Source organism: Alosa alosa, chromosome 8, assembly GCF_017589495.1.
Source record: "Alosa alosa isolate M-15738 ecotype Scorff River chromosome 8, AALO_Geno_1.1, whole genome shotgun sequence".
NCBI lineage: Eukaryota > Metazoa > Chordata > Actinopteri > Clupeiformes > Clupeidae > Alosa > Alosa alosa.
This window is the reverse complement of record NC_063196.1, coordinates 15,845,601-15,870,897: the sequence shown is the minus strand read 5'-3', so window position 1 is coordinate 15,870,897 and position 25,297 is coordinate 15,845,601. Positions and strand designations below refer to the sequence as shown.

The following is a 25,297-nucleotide window of genomic DNA, read 5'->3' as shown; positions in this document are numbered from 1 at the left end:
GTGGTATATTTTCAGTCAACATTTTTTTTTTTTCATTATTACTTTTTTGAAGACTTATGTTTTTATATTACTTTTCCCCTTAGATGTAAATGAATGTCAATCTGATCCATGTGGTAAAAACTCCACCTGCATCAACACGATTGGTAGTTACAACTGTTCTTGCTGGAGAGGATACACCTCAACAAACTCATCTCTACCTATTAGCAGCAACAACACATGTATAGGTTTGTGCTGCATAATTATTATTTTATGCAGCTATTTTTCATTTTTTTAAATTCCCTTTAAATACCTTTAACTCCTGAAGTCTTTCCAATATTAATACGCACTTCTGAAGTCTTTCTAATATGAATGGCATATTCTGGGTACATATAGTCTTGCTAGTTATGTGGTATATTTACAGTCAACATTTTTTTTTTTCATTATTACTTTTTTAAAGACTAATGTTTTTATATTACTTTTCCCCTTAGATGTAAATGAATGTCAATCTGATCCATGTGGTAAAAACTCCACCTGCATCAACACGATTGGTAGTTACAACTGTTCTTGCTGGAGAGGATACACCCCAACAAACTCATCTCTACCTATTAGCAGCAACAACACATGTATAGGTTTGTGCTGCATAATTATTATTTTATGCAGCTATTTTTCATTTTTTTAAATTCCCTTTAAATACCTTTAACTCCTGAAGTCTTTCCAATATTAATACGCACTTCTGAAGTCTTTCTAATATGAATGGCATATTCTGGGTACATATAGTCTTGCTAGTTATGTGGTATATTTGCAGTCAGCAATTTTTGTTTTCATTATTTCTTTTTTGAAGACTTATGTTTTTATATTACTTTTCCCCATAGATGTAAATGAATGTGACTCGGATCCATGTGGTACACACTCCACCTGCATCAATACAATTGGCAGTTACAACTGTTCTTGCTGGAGAGGATACACCCCAACCAACTCATCACTGCCTGTTATCAACAACAACACTTGTACAGGTTTGTGCTTTAGAATATATTTTTCTAAAGCAACGTTTTTGATTTTTTATATGCTTCCCTACGAATACCTGTAACTTCTGACGTCTTTCCGGTGTTATTAAGTTCATTCTATGGTACATGTACTCTTGCTAGTTACATAGTATATTTGAAGTCAGCAATCAACATTTTCTCATCATTACTTTTTATGGCTTATGTTTTATATTACTTTTCCCCTTAGATGTAAATGAATGTGCCTCTGATCCATGCGGTAAAAACTCCACCTGCATCAACACGATTGGCAGTTACAACTGTTCTTGCTGGAGAGGATACACCCCAACAAACTCATCTCTACCTATTAGCAGCAACAACACATGTATAGGTTTGTGCTGCATAATTATTATTTTATGCAGCTATGTTTCATTTTTTTTAATTCCCTTTAAATACCTTTAACTCCTGAAGTCTTTCCAATATTAATAAGCACTTCTAAAGTCTTTCTAATATTAATTGGCATATTCTGGGTACATATAGTCTTGCTAGTTATGTGGTATATTTTCAGTCAACATTTTTTTTTTTCATTATTACTTTTTTGAAGACTTATGTTTTTATATTACTTTTCCCCTTAGATGTAAATGAATGTGAATCTGATCCATGTGGTAAAAACTCCACCTGCATCAACACGATTGGTAGTTACTACTGTTCTTGCTGGAGAGGATACACCCCAACAAACTCATCTCTACCTATTAGCAGCAACAACACATGTATAGGTTTGTGCTGCATAATTATTATTTTATACAACTATTTTTCTTTTTTTTATTCCCTATAAATACCTTTAACTCCTGACATCTTTCCAATATTAATAAGCACTTCTGAAGTATTTCTAATATTAATTGGCATATTCTGGGTACATATAGTCTTGCTAGTTATGTGGTATATTTACAGTCAACATTTTTTTTTTTTTCATTATTACTTTTTTGAAGACTTATGTTTTTATATTACTTTTCCCCTTAGATGTAAATGAATGTCAATCTGATCCATGTGGTAAAAACTCCACCTGCATCAACACGATTGGTAGTTACAACTGTTCTTGCTGGAGGGGATACACCCCAACAAACTCATCGCTACCTATTAGCAGCAAAAACACTTGTATAGGTTTGTGCTGCATAATTATTATTTTATGCAACTATTTTTTTTTTTTTTTTTTTAAATTCCTTTAAATACCTTTAACTCTTTGAAGTCCAATATTAATCTTTCCAGTCTTTCTAATATTAATTGGCATATTCTGGGTACATATAGTCTTGCTAGTTATGTGGTATATTTACAGTCAGCAATTGTTTTTCATCATTACTTTTTATGGCTTATGTTTTATATTACTTTTCCCCTTAGATGTAAATGAATGTCAATCTGATCCATGTGGTAAAAACTCCACCTGCATCAACACGATTGGTAGTTACAACTGTTCTTGCTGGAGAGGATACACCCCAACAAACTCATCTCTACCTATTAGCAGCAACAACACATGTATAGGTTTGTGCTGCATAATTATTATTTTATGCAGCTATTTTTCATTTTTTTAAATTCCCTTTAAATACCTTTAACTCCTGAAGTCTTTCCAATATTAATACGCACTTCTGAAGTCTTTCTAATATGAATGGCATATTCTGGGTACATATAGTCTTGCTAGTTATGTGGTATATTTGCAGTCAATTTTTATTTTATTTTTTTTTTTTTTTTTTTTTCCTTTATTATTTCTTTTTTAAAGACTTATGTTTTTATATTACTTTTCCCCATAGATGTAAATGAATGTGACTCGGATCCATGTGGTACACACTCCACCTGCATCAACACGATTGGTAGTTACTACTGTTCTTGCTGGAGAGGATACACCCCAACAAACTCATCTCTACCTATTAGCAGCAACAACACATGTATAGGTTTGTGCTGCATAATTATTATTTTATGCAGCTATTTTTCATTTTTTTAAATTCCCTATAAATACCTTTAACTCCTGAAGTCTTTCCAATATTAATAAGCACTTCTAAAGTCTTTCTAATATTAATTGGCATATTCTGGGTACATATAGTCTTGCTAGTTATGTGGTATATTTTCAGTCAACATTTTTTTTTTTCATTATTACTTTTTTGAAGACTTATGTTTTTATATTACTTTTCCCCTTAGATGTAAATGAATGTCAATCTGATCCATGTGGTAAAAACTCCACCTGCATCAACACGATTGGTAGTTACTACTGTTCTTGCTGGAGAGGATACACCCCAACAAACTCATCTCTACCTATTAGCAGCAACAACACATGTATAGGTTTGTGCTGCATAATTATATATTTTATGCAGCTATTTTTCATTTTTTTTCCCTTTAAATTTTTAAATACCTTTAACTCCTGAAGTCTTTCCAATATTAATTTTTGAAGACGTCTTCTGAAGTGTTTTATAATATGAATGGCATTTCTCTGGGTACATATAGTCTTGCTAGTTACATGGTATATTTACAGTCAACATTTTTTTTTCATTATTACTTTTTTGGACTTATGTTTTTATATTACTTTTCCCCTTAGATGTAAATGAATGTGCCTCTGATCCATGTGGTAATAACTCCACCTGCATCAACACGATTGGTAGTTACAACTGTTCTTGCTGGAGAGGATACACCCCAACAAACTCATCTCTACCTATTAGCAGCAACAACACATGTATAGGTTTGTGCTGCATAATTATTATTTTATGCAGCTATTTTTCATTTTTTTAATTCCCTATAAATACCTTTAACTCCTGAAGTCTTTCCAATATTAATAAGCACTTCTGAAGTCTTTCTAATATGAATGGCATATTCTGGGTACATATAGTCTTGCTAGTTATGTGGTATATTTGCAGTCAGCAATTTTTTTTTTCATTATTACTTTTTTGAAGACTTATGTTTTATATTACTTTTCCCCTTAGATGTAAATGAATGTCAATCTGATCCATGTGGTAAAAACTCCACCTGCATCAACACGATTGGCAGTTACAACTGTTCTTGCTGGAGAGGATACACCCCAACAAACTCATCTCTACCTATTAGCAGCAACAACACATGTATAGGTTTGTTCTGCAGAATGATTTTTTGTGCAATGTTTTTTTATTTTTTATTTCCTATAAATACCAGTAACTTCTGAAGTCTTTCCAGTATTAATAAGTATATTCTGGGTACATTTCTAATATGAATTATATTCTGGTATATTTGCAGTCAGCATATTTTTTTTTTTTTTTTCATCATTATTACTTTTTGAAGACTTATGTTTTTATATTACTTTTCCCCTTAGATGTAAATGAATGTCAATCTGATCCATGTGGTAAAAACTCCACCTGCATCAACACGATTGGTAGTTACAACTGTTCTTGCTGGAGAGGATACACCCCAACAAACTCATCTCTACCTATTAGCAGCAACAACACATGTATAGGTTTGTGCTGCATAATTATTATTTTATGCAGCTATTTTTTTTTTTTTTTTGATTCCTTATGAATATCTTTAAGTCCTGAATTCTTTCCAGTATTAAAGATGGTGAATGAGCTCCAAGGGGTTCCTTACTTATGCCCCCTGTATTTTAAGGAATAACGTTTATTTATTTACTATGCATGGTTCATTCACAAAGAAAATTGGTGTCCTTAAAGGTTGGATTTTTCCTAATTTTTTTAATTAAGGCATTAAAGGTGCACTATGAGTTCCTGCATGACGTCACTTCTGTTGACTTTCAAAGTAAATACCAAAGTGAGCAAAGAGCAAGCTCTCCCCTCCATGTACTAACGGCACATCATTATATCATTGATTCCAATGGGAAAGACAGCCAGTAGTCACACGTTACATCTAGTTTATTAATTCACAGGACATCCAATCCTTTTACAAACCTATACATGTGTTGTTGCTGCTAATAGGTAGAGATGAGTTTGTTTGGGTGTATCCTCTCCTGCAAGTTGGTGTGATGATAACTCTTACACCAACCTTATTCTGTGCCTTTTATTCATGTTTGTTTAAAGATTTAGTAAGTATAATATAAGCCCTTTTTCGCTCCCCACTTTGATGCAGCTCCATATTGTCAGTGATTGGCTGGGACGTGGTTTGTTATATTTTGGTGCACAGCCTGTGCCTTGTGTTTGTTTGACGAGTTACGGCCCTTGTATTGTTTCCCAAGACCAGGCTTTTTCACAGTGTATTCAGGGGGCAGGCAGCTAGCGGATCAAGATGCTTATGATTTGAGACAACATTGAAATCGCGCTGAAACCATGCAGGAACTCAAAGTGCACCTTTAAGATCAATTTCCAAAAGAATTTTTTTTTATTCCACTTTTTAGTCAACTTTAGCATGGGTGTCTTAACTTATGCACAACACTGTATTCTATTTATTTACAGAGGTAAATTCCAAATACTCCATTATGCATTCTTTCGACTGCTCACAATATTATTTTCCATCATAGATGACAATGAATGTAACTCTAATCCATGTGGTCAAAACTCCACCTGCTCCAACACCATTGGCAGCTACAACTGTTCTTGCTGGAGTGGATATAGTCCAACAAACAAATCTCTTCCTATTAGTGTTAGCAACCCCTGCACAGGTGCTTTATGGCATGTTTATTCAAAGGCCTATTGTAATCTGTACAAAAACATGGACGTCAATGGATTAATCTTTTTTCTGCTATAACAGAAGCAACAACAACTAAAACAACACCACCACCACCAACAACAACACCACCAACAACAACACCACCAACAACACCACCAACAACAACACCACCAACAACACCAACAACAACAACACCACCAACAATACCACCAGCAACAATACCACCACCAACAATACCACCAGCAACAATACCACCAACAATACCACCACCAACAATACCACCAGCAACAATACCACCAACAATACCACCAGCAACAACACCACCAACAATACCACCAGCAACAACACCACCAACAATACCACCAGCAACAACACCACCAGCAACAATACCACCAACAATACCACCACCAACAACACCACAGGCAACAATACCATCAACAACAACACCAGCAATACCACCAACAGCAGCTGGTATGTGAAGAAGGAGATTCATGTGATGGTGTTATCTCCACATTTGTCAACATCACTATCAACACATCACTGCCAGTAAAGTAACATGTGTAATTACTAGTATTACAAGAGTAGTATTAGCAGAACTCAAAACAATTTTGATTTTGAGTTAGACTTTTGTTTTGTTTGTCACAGTTTTTAGTAAAACAAAATCATAATTTATAACTAAGTAGGACTGATTATATGAGTTGTAGTTCTCAAGGTGTGGTCATATGTTTGAGTCAGGAAAAAAACTGTATAGGTTTGCTATAAAGTGCAAAGGATGACTATCTATACAAAAACAAATTATATCTAATGAATGTTCAGTTTCTGCGCTCTGTGATGTGCAGTGAATGATTTGTTCTATGTTAGATTCAGTGAGTGCCCCCCCTAATCTTATGTTAAACTCTTCTTTTACATCTGCAGTTTCTACCATTCGTTTCTCTTTGATATTGACACAAAAGTTTGATTTTCAACTCAATGATGCATCAACGGAGAAATACAAGACCTATAAAAAAGATATTGAATTTGCAGTGAGTATCTTTTTTGTAATATTGTTTATTGTCATCCAAAAAGTATTACAAGCCAAATAGTAAATGTGAATAGTTTGAGTAAGTTGACACCTTAATACATCACTAAATCTTATTGTCATGTAGGTAGACAACAACTTTAAAATGTTTACAGATGGATACAAACCCAATTCAGCAGCTGTCACAGGTTTCAGGTATGCTGATTTTATTGTTTTGTACATACCACTGCAATATCAAAGTAATCATGTTGTTTTGAATTTCCATGTTTTAATGTTGATCACAGATGTTATTATGCCTCAACAGGCCAGGTAGTGTGATTGTAGACCTCTCCCTTCAGTTGACGGATCCAAACACCAGTTTTATGAAAGCAAACAATGGCATTGTAACAGACCTTAAGAACAAAAAATATCCATTGGCTGACAATCCCTTCGTTGTAAGTGGTAAGTTATCTTAAAAGATGATAAAAATGTCAAAAATTATGTTCATTTAACAACAACAAAAATATGAAAACACATTTGCTTTGCAGCACTGAATTTGCATCAGTACTTGCCCTTAATTTTGTTTTTTTCTCTTTTCTCAGAAAAAACTAAATTAAGAGTGGGCAGTGACTCTCTTTTCCCCCAGCAACAAATGGTGTTGAAATGCAGTGGAGATGTGTCTGAATGGAGATTTAATGGGCAGAAAATTTCTGACTCAACAGGCCAAATCACCATAAGAAATATCGACTCCTCTTTCAATGGTGAAGTATCAACCCCACATACAATGTTAAAGATGTATGCATTTTCTAACGCAGACCTGCCAACCTGAATGCATTTTGCGTAGCAACCACACATTTTCACATAAAAGTACGCCGCTGCAATTTTTTTATTAAAACTACGCCAAACGATCAGACATCCAACTTCTCCGGAAAGCCCCTTGAGCATGTGAATTAGAATCTCCCGCAAATCTATTTCATGCGAGGATGAGATAGAGAGAAAGTGACAAGCGAGAATGACAGGCAAAGCATAGTGGCCTCTCTTTATGTAATTTTTTCTTCATTCAACTGTGGGTTAAATTAAATACTTAATGAGGTGAGTTTATCAAGTGTTCACTCTAAATTCGCGTCCCCCCTGCTGCCGTTTTGCGAAACTAAAAATATTCCACTGAGTGCGATTGTAAATTCACCTAGGCCTAATAGTTTGATGTTGTCTTGAAAGTTATTACTTGTTCACCAGTAGTTTCAGTTAGTATTTTTCAATGTGTCGCTGTTGGTTAAAGTTTTCATAACTAAAAGGTGCTAATTATATGGAACGCAGACCTTTCCAAGGCAAAATGCAGCCATTAACAACGAGTCTGAAAGTGGACCTAGGCTAAATATTTTGAGCTGCTCATTGATGAGTGTTGAATTAGTTTTTTCTTTGGAGCATGCAGATCCTTCTTCTTGATTATTAGCGTGAAAACAAGCGAGAACAAATAATAGGCTTCCAGACGGAGATTGTGCACTTATCACAGTTGGGATAATGTAGACCTAATCATAGCAGCCTCACAGATGGCAGAAAGATACCGCGATCTGAGAAAAACTGAGTGCATGTGCAAGTGAGATTCTTTAAAAGCAATCAGTAATTTGCATTAGGAAATTGACATAACATGGGTGATAGATGTATTTCTTTACAAAATAAATCTTTAATAATAATGGATTGAAAAGAAGTAATAATACCAGACATGATTGAATAGAGGCCACATATAAGAAAATGGACAACACATCCACATCAGTCCCTATCAACACAAGTGTTTTTCATAGGTCAGGATTATTAGGCTCTAAAACAGATTGTCAACATTATAGAGTAAAAGATTCAGTTTGCACTTTCAGGAACACATTGGATCACATTTAGATAGATGTTCCACATTAAAAATGGGTCCCTATCCAAAATGTGTCTATTTTTGGCTGCATGCATGAAGGACGACGTGAGCATTGTTTTTTTCTTGGCTACTCAAAAAAATTCTTCAAGTTTGACAGGTCTGCTAAGACATAGAGCCACCAGTCTTTGTGCCATTTCCTACTAAATGTATCAAATTTTGAAAGTGGAAGTTGCATTCTGGCAATTAAGTGATTTGAAATCTCCGCCATACACAGACATTGGAGTGACCATGTCATGGCAGATGCCATATTTTGTATAGTGTCATGTACAACGACATTATGATATCAGTTACAGCCACAGACCATGTTACATATAAAAACAGGCCATGGTTCAAGCTAGAGTAGTCCAACAGTCTAAAAGTAGGCCTACATTTTAAAGATGTTTACCATTTGGTCAGATACCATACGTACAATATATACATTACAAATGAAATGGGCGTTTTTATAGAATAATTTTCTGGGTTTTGTCTCCCTACAGGTCGTTATGAGTGTATATCAAATAAAAACTCAGTGCCATATATTAGGTGGGAAAATATTGATAGCATAAAACAAAAGCCTGTCATTCAGATAAGCCAGGACAAAATAGTTCAGTGTGAAAATGGACAAAGAGTTACCCTGCAGTGTTGCTCAAGCACAGATTATGAAGTTGAGATGATGGTGGAGCGTAATGACAACGGTCATCTCAATCCAGGTGATTTTTGCTTTTACTTGAAAAAAGGCAGATTGTAACAAGTTAGTCATATTTACTTGTTTGCCTTCATTAGAATTGTTTTATGTTATAAAATATTTTCAGACTAATATTGCTCTCTGAATTTTGCCTTAGCAATATCAGACAATTGCAAGTATTCATACAGTGTACAGAACTGTGAACGTGCTCCAGGAAAAGCTGAACTCAGCTGCAAAGTTAAAAACCCAAACTTGCAGGGCTTTGGTTATAGTTCAGAAAAAGTGATGTTAACTTTTAAAAATGAAGGTAAGGTTTCTCCATGTTACCTCCATTCAGTATGCATAATATGAATGTCACCTATGTCTATAAATAAGAAAAATAAAGCAACTAAGCCCTTTTCTAACTTGCAGAATTTGATTGTCGCGATGGCAATTTTGGAGCTGGAAATGATGGTGATGTAGAAGTTGGTGACTGTGAAGGTGATGAAATTGGTAGTGTTACTGCTAAATGCAGTGGAACTACAAGGAATTGGGAGGAACAAAAAAACAATTGTGTTTTGATTGTGATCCAAGAGCTGGAAGAGGAATCTCAGGTAATATGCCTTTGTTTTATCCACTCCCATATACCAAAGATGAATGCTTACCTCACGTTACTGTTTACTTCAGTTTTAGAGTTTTCTCTTTGTTTATTACAACAGCTTTACACACAAAAAGAAAATAATTTGCATGAGAAACACATTTTTGACAGATGACCCTTAGTCATAATAATTCCAATGTCAATATCAAAGTTTTTATGAAACTGTTAAACTTTTATATACAGGATGAGAGGATAGAAAATATACAGAGTAAATAGAGATGGTTCTGAGGGTTAATATCTATTAATATGTGATAACCTGTTCTGACCTATATGAGTCAAAATAGTTACCATTATTATTGTTATAACAAAGTTACCATTAGTCTTGGACAGTAGCAGTCATGATGGCTAATGCCAGTGTATGGCATCAGTTCACTGGGGTACAAATTTAACAGTTGGATTGTGTCTTTCACAATTTTTTTTAGATCTTGTCAGCCGAAACCCTACCAGTGTTTGTGGAAAAATTAAATAACATCACATTGGAAAATGAAGAAAAGATAACTAACTCAACAGCAAATATAAAAAGCATTGTAACTATCCTGAATAATATTGCAAATACTTCAAAAGACTTTACAATCAGTGGGGATGTCATAGAGGTATGTACACTATACATATGTAATAGCAAGTAATATGTAAGATTAACAAACATATGACCTAAACAAACTATGGGTACTGACTGAGTTAATGACCAAAAGGAATGCTACACAAGCAGGTAGACACCATTTATGAGATATATCTAACCAACCTACAATGATGCGTGGAAAAACCTGCAAGAATCTTGCAAGAATTCATCATTCAAAGTGTTTTAGAGTGTCATGAAGTGGCATCACAAACGTACAGATAATATCAACCGATAAGCTTCTCTCTGATCGGAAACACACACAGTCCAATGGGGAATCTACAGCAGTGTTTCTTAACTGGTGGGTCTTCAGAACCGTTCAGGGGGTCATTTCTAGAAAAGTTAGCAACAACGTTGCTCAACCACCGTGGTACGACGCAACTTGCGACCAAACATTGTTACACCTGTTTCCAGAAAGCATCTTACCTGTGTTACAATTCGCTACCTCCGGCGTTCCAACAACGTTGTTGATGATGCAGCGATACATTTCATTGGTGGAAACAGTGGTATCGTGTACTGTAATACCCCACTCCGTAGAAATTCTCTGCCACGGCCTATATCGACATTTTTCTAATTTAAACAGTGTGATTAATGCTGGCATTGTCATTGCCATCAGTAAAAACCTAAACCTATTGCAAGCATATAAAACTGTTAACTTAAGCCGACCAATATGAGTCATTATTAGTGGGTTTGATCCAGCAAGACCTTCGCCATGCTGTGGGCTTGCGGAGCAAGCCCACTATTGTTCTTCTTAAGTTTACTTTATTTATTATTCCTTTTCACCCACTTTTTGGACAAACTACTGCTCCTAGACCGTTTGAGCTATCGACGTGTGACAGTAGCCTACCTTGTATATAAACAGTCACCAGGTTCTAATACCCTGTTACCCAGGAACCTACCCGTTAAATTAACCTGATAATTTCCTGTTTACCACTAGGGTCACACAAGTTGGTAGTCTGAATAATAGTCAGAGACGTGAGATTACAATACAAAACTATTACAATTTATTTATTTAAAACAGGATCAATGTACATGCACTTCAATACCAGAGCAACACCATGTAATGCTAGATCGTCAGGATCAATGTTGACACTAGATTGGGCTTACCGTAGAGGGCAGATGTCAAAGCCTCTGAGGCTAAATCTGTGATTCAAACCACACTGCAAATCAAAATGAAAAGGTGACTTATCTAAACTAATTAACACAGCACACACAATAAGGGATAAACACCACCAGAGGAGAATAAACCCTCCAACATGCGCCCAATGCAGCCCCCAGTAGGAGAGACAAGCAACATACACAGGGAAAGCCCACTTGACAGTACATGCAGTATAAAACAAACAAAAACAAATGACTACAAATAAGACAAAACAAAATACAGAGAAAAGCATAGAGCATCAATAGAGCAGCAAGCAAACCAAACTCCCACACATGCACACTCATGCAACAAACACGCACGTCCGCACTAAACAGGCCCAAGCAGATAGCCACCACCAGGTTAGCTAGCAATCATGCATCAGAGACGCAGCGATGGAAGGCAAACCCCAAACAGGAACAAAACAGCAAGGCCGTCACCACATCAGGATACCATACAGATCCTATAAGGAGTACAGAGTCATTACTCTAACGTTATGCTTAATTTAGGTAAATCGAGGTAAATAAAGCTACAACCTACCATGCAACAGCTAACGTCAGATGTAGGGAGCCCGGACAGCGCAACACTCCGTGATGTTGCTGTAATTAACAGATAACGTAAACGTTTAGCAGCGACTTCTGTTACTGGAATGTAAACAAAAGTTCTGAACTTTCCGGCACATCAGTGCATAAACGAATGTTCCTCAGACAAAGACTCAAGCCTACCTGGAGCAAATGGTGGAACAAACTACAGCCAAACGCCGGGATAGGCTTATAGGTCGGTCAGAGTCGCCCCTGGACAAAGCAGACGCCTGCCCTGGATAGTCAGCGCCTTTTTTATGGAGCACAGCTGCCAATTACCCACTTACGAAGTAGGTGGGGCAGGAGCGAGACACAACAAAACCTATCACTATGCTCCAGGTAAGGACTCGTCCGGCTACAGACGCAGTTCGAACTCCAAAAATTCAGGCCCGAACCGGTGTAACTTGCTTGTTACTTTCGTGTTGCTGGCCCTTGTCGTTTTCGCGGTATTCCCGTTTTTCGGCGTTTTTGGGCCCCATTGAAATGAATGGCGGAATGTTCAAGGATTCTAATGTGACATCACAGCTCTAATTGTTTAACCCTTAAAGGTGTAGGTTTTTGAACGTTCTAAGTTCCGCAACAATTGAAGGTTCTAAAATTCTATGTTGAATTCAATGAACCCAGATATTCTTTAGAACGTTAATTTCTCAACATTCCCGTGACGGTACTCCTTTAAAGGTGCGATTTGTAGGATTGTTACCGAACGTTCTGTAGGCCAAAATCAAAACACTGGTGAACGTTCTCAAGACTACCAGAAGCGAGCCTCTTCTGGGTTGCCAGATGTAATGAAGACTTAGCTAGTTGACCTGCAGCTGCTTTAACATTTCTCCAACCATGTCCCAGCTACACATTACGGAAACAGTGAAAACAAAAAATACCTCTCTAACCAACGTAACATATTTAGCTGAAGTAAGCGATGCAGATGAAGTTTAGCCTAGGCTGTTGTGGAGAAATATGGCCAGCTCTGCATCAGACTTGATATTCTTCGTTTGACCAAGATGTCACCATCTCAGGAAGCTCCTCCGATGTCAACTTAATTTGTTTCTTGTTTTAATTTTGGAAATTAAAATTTGCCTGCCTCTCGTGGGCGTTCATGACTACTGACAGCTGTTGGCCTTTGCTAATTTGGCAACCCAAATAGGACGAAGCACTAGCCCATTATTAATACACTATTCTAGAATTAATCGTTCAAAACATAAACGAAAATTCCAAGAAATTCCGCCCCGTAACTCATTTTTTTTCATGGGTTTTACAGGGTTTTACGGGTTAGAGTAATGTTGTCAAATAAGCCATTACTTCAATTCATCGTGTTTCCTTACTCTCTGACAACATATGGTGATCATTTTTGGAATGGTTAAAGTTTATTTTCCATTATTTCCTACATACTGGACCTTTAAGGGTTAAGCTTGCACCTGGCAGAGTTCTAAGCCATCTGGCAATGTCTAATGGGCTGGGCTGGGCTGTCTGTGTATATGAAGGTGTGTGCATGTAACCTTTGACCTGTATGTCCGATTTTCATGAGTGAGGTACCGTTGGAATCCTCGAATGAAGCCCAGTTCAATGCCTTGCCAGCACCAAGTGTAAAGGTCATGTAAAAAAAGATGATAAAAAAAAACATAGTCCAGTCCATACAACTTCATTTCAATTTCGAAAGAAATACTGGACTGTGTGTTTTTTTTTTTTTAAAAAACGGCGAATTTCCAGAGCATGTTACTCCACACTCGGCAATCGACTCCTACGGACTTTCCCCTAAAGACGCCAGCTGCAACAGCAACATTTCCGGAAAGGTACTGGCTTGATGAAATTCATTCTGGATTCTCTATCCGACCACATAAAGACCTCGGGATACTTCGCTTTGGCTTTAGGGATCCTCTACTCACTACCACGTAAGTGTAATGTTGTTTGGAACTGTAGAAGAGGTATAAAAATAGCGTTTTGTAGCGGCGAAATGACTTGCCCTGGTCACTTCCAGGCTAACGAGTTTTGACTAAAAACGGTAAAATCGAACTTTCTCAAAACACATCCGAATGACATGATTTTGATGTCAACTCAACGTATGTACTCCCAATCATCAGTAAATTGATCTAAAGTGCATTTTACTCCGGATAATTCCTTTAATTTTGATTAAGAGACTTACTCTTACTGATGTCTTGTACCTATTGGTCTCTCGATGTAGAGTAAATAAATATGTATGGTCAAAACCTATTGTTGTGTCTCGTAGGCCTACTCTTATTCAGAGGTGAAAAGAAGAGATAGGACGTGAACTCCGGCCGAGCGTGCAGTGCACTGACACGCTGCAATTAAGCCACGAGACAGTTGAAAAAAATTGCGATACCCAGAAATTGTCCAGGCTATATATTTTTTCCAACAGATATTTAACACAAATAATGACTCATATTGGTCGGTTTTGTATGCTTGCAATAGGTTTAGGTTTTTGCTTATGGCAATGACAATGCCAGCATTAATCACTCGGTTTAAATTATAAAAATGTTGACATAGGCCGTGACAGAAAATTTCTACGGGGTGGGGTATTACACATTGCTATTGTTTCCACCAATGATATGTATTGCTGCATCATCAACAACGTTGTTGGAACTACGGTGTTCGAACGTCGGAGGTAGCGAATTGCGACACAGGTACAATGTTTTCTGGAAACAGGTGTGACAATGTCGTTGTTTGGTCGCAAGTTGCATCGTACCACGGTGGTTGAGCAACGTTGTTGCTAACTTTTTTAGAAACGACCCCCAGGGGCAGTAGTTCAAACCACCTTACTTTCCGTCTTTGTTTGCGATTGAGAGTTCAAACTACCCTTTCTAGAAACAACAAATCCAAGAACGATGAAGTGAACTATCAAGGTTGTGACGCAAGTTAGCCAGCGATGCTTTCTAGAAAAGTGCCCCAGGGTGGCTCATGGAGCTTGTGGTTAAAAAAAAAAACAATAGCCCATTTAAAATGCATGTTCTCAACAAAATTAATACAGGCACTTTGCACGTCTTACCAAGCAGCTTACCGTATCAGTTGGTTTGAACACTAAAAAAATGGGTCGCAACTTAATGACCATGGGAAATATAGGGTTCTCGGAAAGCAGACATGAACTAAATGACTATGCATCCGACCCATAAGGTCTAAGCATATTGCTAAGTAATAAAAACAGTAGTTCACATGCATGTTTTGGGGGGAAACAACTAGGCTATGAACAGAATTGAGATAATTTGTGTTGTCAAATGATATTCTGCAACTTTGACATTGTGAGAAAAAATGTCAAGCCTTTTTGACCAGAGTAAAGTTTTTCAAATTTATTGTAGCCTCCTAGGCCTACGTTAAACCGCTGTAGCCTGGTGAAGTTAGTCTGAGGAAACGAAAACGGATTACTGGCTTGTTTAATTAAGCATACCTAATTTAGCCATCAAGAACATGATGATTATATTGACTTCATAAGTAAACTCGCCTTTCGTTATATGGGTGAAAGGCATAAGTGGTCAGCTTCTAAACAAACACCCGAGCTCTGCCTCGGTAACCAATGATTTTTATGTTATTTCCCAGGGTTTCATCAACATCTCAAGCATCATTGTGTCCAATTCTACCTTCAGTACCTGGAAAGTTGTAAATAATGAAACAAGGAATGTTAGTGCATTATTCCTGGGATCAATTGAAGTTATTGTGGGATCCCTGCAAAGGGACACATCTTTTGAAACAGGAACAGACATCATCCAGCTACGCCAAACCTTTGTCAACAGCTCATACAGTGACACACTAGGAACAAATTCGTCTGCTGCAATCTTCATACCAGAGGAGGGGAACATTACAATTACAACCATTACATTCTCTACCCTAAATAATGTCCTACCAGCCAGAAATAGTAGTGACAATGATAGCAGTTTATCCAACTCCATCAATGCAGTTGTGGTTCTGTTGCAAGTAAATGACACCATCAGCAACATCTCGCTAAGCTTTGACCTCATAAATGAAACACTAGGAAATCCTCAGTGTGTCTTTTGGAACTTTGAGCTTTTTGATGGATTTTGGGATTCATTTGGATGTGAACTCACTTCATTTGTGAATAACACTGTCACTTGTGAATGCAACCACACAACTTCCTTCTCAATTCTAATGTCACCGTCTATTCCTCCTGGCATAAAATCGTTGCTGGATTTCATCACATACATTGGTGTGGGTATATCCCTTGCCAGCTTGATCATATGTCTTATCATTGAAGGAGTCATATGGAAGAGCATGACCAGAAATGACACATCTTACATGCGGCATGTCTGTGTAGTGAATGTTGCTGTGTCACTTCTGATTGCTGATATCTGGTTCATTATAGGAGCAGATATCTCAGACTCTCAATCAGTAGCTGAAAGACCATGTACAGCAGCAACCTTTTTCATCCATTTCTTTTACCTAGCGATGTTCTTCTGGATGTTGGTGTCTGCTCTTCTGCTGTTTTATCGCACTGTCATGGTTCTCTCACAGATGTCGAGGTCAACAATGTTGGCAATTGCATTCAGCCTTGGCTATGGTGCCCCCCTCATAATCGCTGTGGTAACTGTAGCAGCAACTGCCGGAGGTGGAGGTTACATCCGAGAGAACCAAATCTGCTGGCTCAACTGGAATAAGACTAAAGCACTTCTGGCTTTTGTGATTCCAGCATTGACCATTGTGGCCATTAACCTTCTAGTGATGATTGTTGTCCTCTTCAAAATGTTGAAAAGGGGTGTTGGAAACACAACACAGAATAATGACAGACATACCCTAGTGGTCCTTGCAAGATGTGTCACCATCTTAACCCCCCTCTTCGGCCTTACCTGGGGATTTGGCATAGGCATCATGGCTGCGCCTGAAGCTATAGGACTCCATGTTGTTTTTGCCGTTTTAAATTCATTACAGGTACCATTTCAGAATATGATTTTTATTATCTAAATTATTTTAACACTATCTTAACCAATAATAGCTGTCCTGTGGGATATTCTGCAGCATAATTGATAAAGCACATTGTTTAATTCATTGATTTTGTAAATCATGAATGTAATAGTTTCATGATCGACTCGTAACTAACAGATTATGTAGCACCATTTAAATTAATATAATGTTCATAATATACTACTAAACAATAGTTAATATTCATTTTAACAATGCTGTTTTATTTTGAAGGGTTTTTTCATTTTGGTCTTTGGAACGCTGTTGGACAGCAAGGTAAAAATTTTTACTGGAGATTTATTATATGTTTTACAATAAGTTTTTTTTAATTATTTTAACTTGCACAGAGGATTTGTGTATGTAGTTGGTATACAAATACAGTCCGACGTTAATCTTTTTCCTATACAGATAAGGGAGGCCTTAACAGGAAGATGGAGAGTCCCAAGCTCTGACTCAGGTGGCACAAGGGTGGGTATTCAATAATACAGTGCTGTGCATAAGTTAAAACACTCATGCTAAAGTTGACTAAAAAGAGGAATAAAAAGCCATCTTTAGGAAATTTATCTTAATACCTTAATTAAAATCCAACCGTTAAGGACAACAATTTTCTTTGTGAATGAATAATGTATCGTAAATAAATAAAAGTTCTCCTTAAAATACAGGGGGCATAAGTAAGCACACCCCTATGTTAAATTCCCATAGAGGCAGGCAGATTCTTATTTTAAAGGCCGGTTATTTCATGCATCCTGATAAAGTTCCCTTGGTCTTTAGGCCTGCTTAAAGCAGCACTAAAGAAGATTGGCTCTCGGGGTCCCCTTACAGTTAAAGCACAATTAAAAAAAAATTGTGTTCTTTTGCAACAAAGTATGAACATATTCGTATGATAAAATATGGAGGGAATTCACAAACAGCAGTCTGTAGAAAAAGATCTCCAAATTCCTGTTAGCAGCTTTTCCATTTCAATTTCGTAAGGGTGATTGAGGGCCTATCAGACAATGGCAGAAGTACCGTTCGTCATGTTATGAGGTTATGTGCCATCAAAATGATTTTGGAAACGTTATGTTAAAGTAAAAAAAAACTACACATTTAAGCACACAGCCAAGAATGTGCTGAAATGGTTCTGGTGGAAAATGTAGTTGTAAAATTAAAATTAGCTTTGAAACAACATAATGTATTGTAGTGTAATAGCAAAGTGATTTGACATGAAGAGGATCTGACACAAATGCACATTATGATTCCTGAAGTCATTTCACTCTGACCCCCTGAAATTGAACCCCTTCTTTAATGCTTTATTCAATAGAGTACAACTGCTGGGACATCCTCGACCATATTGGATTTCTTCAGAAGGATCCAAAGGAGAAGTGAGTTAATAGTTTTTGTTGTTTAGTTGAGTTCTAATGCCTTCAAGAACATAGATAATTCTCCTAATTGTGTATCAATCTCAAGCCATTTGTCATGAGCAGTGGTGGGTAGAGTACTGAAAATCTATACTCAAGTACAAGTACATTTACTTCCTTCAAAATCTACTTGAGTAAAAGTAAATATTCCAATTGGACAAACCTACTCGAGTAAAAGTAAAAAAGTACTTCGTTATGAAACTACTCAAATTACAAGTTACTTTTCATTTTTGTATTGATGTGCTTGGATCAGTGAAAAAGACATAACAGGCCCTATTTTGGTGATCTAAAACACATGGTCACTTGCGGATAGCTTAAATACATTTAGGGGTTTGTCCAGTACACACTCGGGGTGGTTTTGTTATCAAACGTCAGGCGCCTGAATGGCACCTGTCATGACACCTGTCATTCCCTTTAGAAGCAAGCACTGCAACTTCAAACAGCGCATCTGTATTTTGATAGTCAGTGGCGCATTTCAAGGAATCAAATTGAAACACAACTACCAAAGGAGGGAGAGAGAGAGAGAGAGAGAGAGAATGGTAGAGGGAGATGATAGCTGGAACAAGTTACCAACTATTAAATTTTGGTTAAGCAATCTACAAAATACCATACAATAATTGCTGCATATAATCAGCAAGTTACATTGTGTTGTCAACCCTTCCTGAAGCATACATTCTACTAGTTATACCAGGGTCTCCAACCTTTTTGGGATTGAGGGCTACCTGAAGAATCCAAAATCATAGGGCTACTCATTTGAAACAAACAGACCCTCACTCCTTTTTTGCGAGGGTGATCCTCCTAAATAATAGACCTATGTGATTTTTACATTTAAGTTATCAATATTATGTAGGCCTATGAGCCTTTATATATTAAGCAACTGTATTTTCATCTGATTCTTCAATACATCAATATCAATATGCAACACTGACCGTTTTTGTTCAGTTAGTTCAATTCAAAGTTTCCATGAGGAATCTGATCGAATTTTTTAAACGAAAAAAGCCATCTTTAATGCAATTAATAATGTAGATTACAAATAGCATGCCCACCATTCATAATTCAGAGGTTGTTTAAGTTCTGATTTCATTGAACAATTCGGTTGTGACATTCAATAGCAATCACCAACACCAGACTAACTTATGAAGACGCCTTATTGCACATCTGAAATCTCTCCATGATCTGACGGTCCTATTGGTATGCACGCCACAAGATTTTCAACACTATTGCTACACCAGTAGGCTACGGAGGAGAAAGGGCCCGTGACCTAAAGCAATTGTTTTTCAGTCCTTGAACAATCATGCATGAACCGTATGGACACGGAATAGCAACAGAACTTTTGCAGAGATATGCTTGCATTGGCTACACCAGATGAGCAAGCTAATATAGCCAATATTACAGATGTATGGTCTACAATTAAATATCTATTTAAAAATCCACAATGGAGGATGTTTTTTAGAGCCGTGATCTGCAGGCTTACTTGTTGGCTTTTTTTAGAAAGTGCGCTGTGGGCTCCGTAAAGGCATCCCGCAGGCTACATGGTGCTCGCGGGCACCGTTTTTGGAGACCCCTGAGTTATGTCAAGAAATAGCCTTTGTTTCAGTCGAATAGCTGCTACAGCTAGGACTAGCTTCGCTAATTAGCACTACGAGAACCACTGATAGAAAATAATGATGATTTACCTCAACATTTTGAAGGCTGATATTGTTATGCTTAGGCTGACACATTCCTTTCATTATACGGTTGTCTCCCCTTCCTTCGCATGGGGGCGGAACAGTGTTGCAGATGTGGCCAGACGTTGACCATGGGAGTGGGGGCTGCTTTTGGTAGTAGGCTACTAGCGTTCATCTCTGCATCCATGGCGTTTCTAGTCCTCAGTACCAACGTAACAGCCGACTCGTCTACTCTGCTGTGTAATCGCAACAATGTTGCAACCTAGGGAGGGTCGCTAACTGTATGCTTGTATTCCAGTCAACGAAGATATGTGTAGCCTACTTCTATCGAAATACTCATTTTAATGAAGGCCCAATGGGAAATGTAATTGAGTAAAGAGTACAATTGTAGTTCAAATATTTACTCGAGTAAGAGTAAAATTACAGCCTTAAAAAAGGAACGTGGAAAGTATTCGTTACCCGAAAAAAGTACTTTTTTACTCATTTGCGTTACTTGTAACGCGTTACTACCCACCACTGGTCATGAGCATAGTTTAGTGTTACAGTCTGGATTGAAAGCAGCATTTTTTTGCCAGTTTAATGGGATCTCTTTACTCTCTTTTCCAGATGTGTACAATGTGTCAGGGTTGGGGTCAGGGTCGGCTGTCAACTCAGGAACTGGGTAACTGGGGCAGTTACAGTGTCACTGACACCTCTGGGAACACTTAATGAAGACCTTATCAATGTGCTGGGTGGATTTTCTAGTTTAACATTCATACCTAGAAATGTGACGAAACAACAGTTTTGACATACTGTCAAAAACACCAATGCTCAGTGTTGTCCAGATATCCACTGAAGTTAGCATGCAAACCAGCTAGCGCTGGGCCGGCTCTCCTGTAATTTGTACCACCTGTGGCACTGTATTTAATACAATGCAAGATAGGACTGTGGCTGCACTCAAGACAACTTGAATCCTACATAATTCCACATAGTGTCATTAAAGCACTGCTATTGAGCCAACATTCTGTTAGAATAGTTGATACACTTACCAGGATCAGCTACACTAAATACTAAATAAAAGTTACTACTATGTACAGGATATGGTTATAATGCAAAATATGGCAATTGTTCAATGTATTAATAAATATGTAAATAATATAAAAAGGGCAGCCACTGCGCATCCTCTTTTCAAGAGTGGTGATCAGGCTGACTTAAACTGTTTGTTTACCTAAATCTTTGGAAGAGCATGTCAACAAGTAGCTAACTCATTATCTTGAGAAACTAGGGTGGTCAATCGATTAAAAAATAATCTAATTAATTACATACTCTGTGATTAATTCATCTAAATTAATCGCATATATATTTTTTGCTGTGAAAGTATTTTAAATATTTAAATTCAAATGAATCATTGAATAATCAGCATTAGTGACATTAAAGTTCAAAAACTCTTTTATTATTATTTTCACTGTTCAAATAATTGCCATAATAATCTATGATATGACCTAATATGCTGAGGAAATAAATTCAAAAGTGCTTCGGGAAGAAGTTTTTTTTTTCACATACAAGGCATTTCAGGCCACAGATATAACCTAGGGGACACAATGAAAATAAATTAACACTCCCCTCAATGTCAACACTTATTTCTTTGCATTAATGTGCGACTATAGAGTTGATGAACTCCGGTGATATGCAAATTCCTTGCTGCAGACATTGCAGAGGACTTTATTTTCAACACTTTATTTTTTATGAAGACCATCAGGCCGTTTTTAAAAAGTAAATGTTCCAATCAATGATCCAGGCAGCACGTTTTCTTCTCTCCTTCATTTTACAGTCTAATTTTTACTGACTAGAACGGCTCGGGGTCAAAGATCATACGGAATCGATTAATCTGCACAAATTTTTTTAATCAGTTATTTTTTCTCAAATTAATTAATTGAAATTAATCCGTTATTTTGACAGCCCTATGAGAAACACATCTTGTCCAGTATACAGCTGCGTGTCTGTTCAGGTTATGGATGCATTTTAATTTCTAAAATCCTAAATGACAGAAGCTACACTCTGTATACAAAACATTATGCAGCATTATTTATTGTTTCGTCAAAAACAGTGGACCATCCTTATGAAATAGGTCCCACAGTACTGGGGTCATCGGTTTTCTTTCTTGTTTTAAAAGTATATTTTTGGGGCTTTTTGCCTTCATTATGACAGGACAGTGAAGAGGCAGACAGAAAACGAGTGGGAGAGAGAGATGGGGTGGTGTGTTTACTTGGGAAATGACCCAGGTCGGACTCAAACTCGGGTCCCCATGGGCACATGGACCCGCATGTGGTACGATTGCTGTAGCCAGTTGTGCCACTGACCTCCATCTCTCATCCCCTCCATGTGACTTCAGATGTTCTACGATGATGATTACACAATCCTGTATGCCCCTGGTCCATCCAGATGCAGTAACGAAAACACATCAGGTTTTCTTGAAAAATTCAAACTTTGAAGGGGTCATGCCGCAGGAAACTGTTTATGACTTGGGGATGTACAGGTTTTTCTAATTGAACAGTTCCCTTCTAACAGCCATAAAAAGTAAATGGTCTTGGTGGAGCATGGGTATATTTCTACATCACAATTGCTCTCTTTTCTTAGCCTATGTTCCCTCCACTGTTAACAATCTAGCAATTCACCTGGGAGATGGCCAAAGCAGTGAGTGAAAATTATGCATGTAAAAGTTAGTAAAATATTAAAAACTAGACGTACCGCAGAGCAGTACAAAATACTAACTAAAAGGCATATATGATTCTAACTGTCTCACTGAATTGCATTATGCACACTCAATTCTCACTGGTATCTGCTAGACAACAAGTACCAAAACATGATTAGTTCATAGATTTCACATGTAAAATACATTTTATGCAACCCCACCCCCATCTTGCCTGTTCATAATTCTGAGAAATTCTTGAATTGTGTGCATTTGTGCGTGTACATGTTTATGTTTATGTGTGGGTGGGTGGGTGTGTGTGCGTGCATGTGCTTATGTGTGTGTCTGTGTGAGTATGTCTACTGTGTGAGTATGTGTCATATGTATGATTACTGTGAATGTATGTGTGTGCGTGTGTATCTGTTTATGCACATGTGTGCATATGGAATGGGTTAACATGACCCCTGGAGGCAAACATATGCAAAAAATTGGTCATCCTAGGCCCTACGGTTCTCAAGATATTCACAGAAAACTCTGTTGGTGTACGGTCACTAAATGTACACATAAATTAATTTATTGTATGGCCCCCCATGAATGAAAGTCCATGAAACTTTCGGAGGGTGTCATAATGATCCTACACTTTCAATTTTGTGCAGTTTTGACCATGTCAGCCAGAGATATTGTGATTAAAACACCTCATTTTTACTTTTTTGTTTTTAACTAGGTGGCGCTATACATGAAATGAGTGGTTATGGAATGGGTTGATTGATTTGCCTGTGTGCATGGGGTGTGCATGCCACTGACAGGTGCTGTTTACCTCACCTGTTAGTGGTCATTATGTATGGCTGATCAGTGTATAATGATGGTCTACATTAATGCTATGACTAGTACACATGTAGTCTTCACTTTTCCCCTTTCATGAAATGTCATTTTAAATGGCTCTAAAATGGTTAAAATGTAAGCCTAGACATTGAAACTATAGTGAATATTGTTAGTTATGTGAAAGCAATCCAATGACGTTTTAGGATTTTTTGCTATACTGTCATAAATTACATTACATTACATTACATTACATTACATTACATTACATTTGGCTGACGCTTTTTAGCCAAAGTGACTAACAACATAGTAAACAGTTTAAGTTTTAGAGCAGTTCTCAACAATTTTAGGACAATTTAAAAACATTAGAGTACAGTAAGAATAAGTGCATCAGTGAGTGCTGTTTTTAACAGTTACTTGTCAGTTTGAGACGCTAGGATCAGTAAGACTTGTTGTAAGTGTTGCTATGAGAGGAGATGTTCTCTAAAGAGCTGGGTCTTCAGGAGTTTTCTGAAAATGGAGAAGGATGTCTCTGCCCTTGTAGGAGCTGGCAGTGTGTTCCACCAACGAGGAACAACAGATGAGAAAAGTTTGGATTGGCTTGAGCGCACCGGGTGGTAGAGCTAGACGCCGCTCGCCTGAGGAGCCGCAGCGTCTGGAGGTAGCGTATGTCTGTATGAGGGCATTCAAGTAGGTGGGAGCAGAACCGAGACTACTTTGTAGGCAAGCGCTAGAGCCTTGAATTTGATGCGGGCCGCCATAGGTAGCCAGTGTAGCTGGATGAGCAGCGGGTAACGCGGCCTTTTGGGTTGGTTGTAGACCAGGCCCGCCCGCAGTGTTCTGGATCATCTGAAGTGGTTTCACTCGCAGGCTGGGAGACCTGTCAGGAGGGCATTGCAGTAGTCGAAGTCGTGAGATGACTATTGCCTGAACCAGAAGTTGGGTAGCATCTTGAGTCAAGTAAGTCCTGATTTTCCGTGATGTTGTAGAGTGCGAACGGCATGACCGGGCGACTGAGGCAACATGATCTGAGAAGTTTAGTTGGTTGTCGAGAACAACTCCTAGATTTTTGCAGTCCTGGTAGGTGAAACAGACAGGGAGTCCAATTTGATGTTGATGTCGTGATGTATGGTAGGTTTAGCTGGGAGGACCAGTAGTTCAGTCTTTGAGAGGTTCAGCTGGAGGTGGTGTGCCTTCATCCATGTAGCTATGTCTGAGAGGCAATCCGAGATCCGTGCTGAAACCAAGGGGTCATCAGGTGGAAAGGACAGATAGAGCTGTGTGTCGCCTGCATAGCAGTGGTATGAGAAGCCATGCTAACGGATAATCTGTCCCAAGGAGGTGGTGTAGATAGCAAAGAGAAGGGGGCCCAGCACTGAGCCCTGGGGACCCCTGTGGTGAGATGGTGAGGTGCAGATAGCTGACCAAGCCATGATAATGTTAAACGAGCATCCTGTGAGGTAGGATTCAAACCAGGAGAGAGCAGAACCGAGATTCCCATGTTAGCGAAGTATAGAGAGAAGGATGCGGTGATTAACCGTGTCAAAGGCAGCCGATAAGTCAAGCGGAATGAGTACTGATAAGCGAGCGGTCGCCCTGGCTTCTTTTAAGGCTTCTGTTACAGACAACAGAGCCGTTTCGGTAGAGTGGCCGCTTTTGAACCCAGACTGATTTGGATCCAGAAGGTTGTTCT

General features: G+C 37.9%; 2 protein-coding genes across 2 annotated transcripts in view; both read left to right on the top strand.

Moving 5' to 3' along the window:
* Positions 1-25,297, top strand: part of LOC125299344 (neurogenic locus notch homolog protein 1-like) — a 104,536-nt gene that overhangs the window by 7,267 nt on the left and 71,972 nt on the right. The gene's annotated exons all lie outside the window — the stretch shown is intronic.
* On the top strand, positions 6,975-21,276 carry LOC125299135 (adhesion G-protein coupled receptor F1-like). Its single transcript, XM_048250276.1, has 11 exons — positions 6,975-7,037; positions 7,185-7,343; positions 8,980-9,192; positions 9,325-9,474; positions 9,579-9,760; positions 10,227-10,397; positions 15,680-17,023; positions 17,288-17,329; positions 17,462-17,521; positions 18,354-18,414; positions 20,724-21,276. The coding sequence occupies exons 2-11, from the start codon at positions 7,235-7,237 to the stop codon at positions 20,780-20,782; spliced, it is 2,391 nt and encodes a 796-aa protein (XP_048106233.1). The 5' UTR covers positions 6,975-7,037; positions 7,185-7,234; the 3' UTR covers positions 20,783-21,276.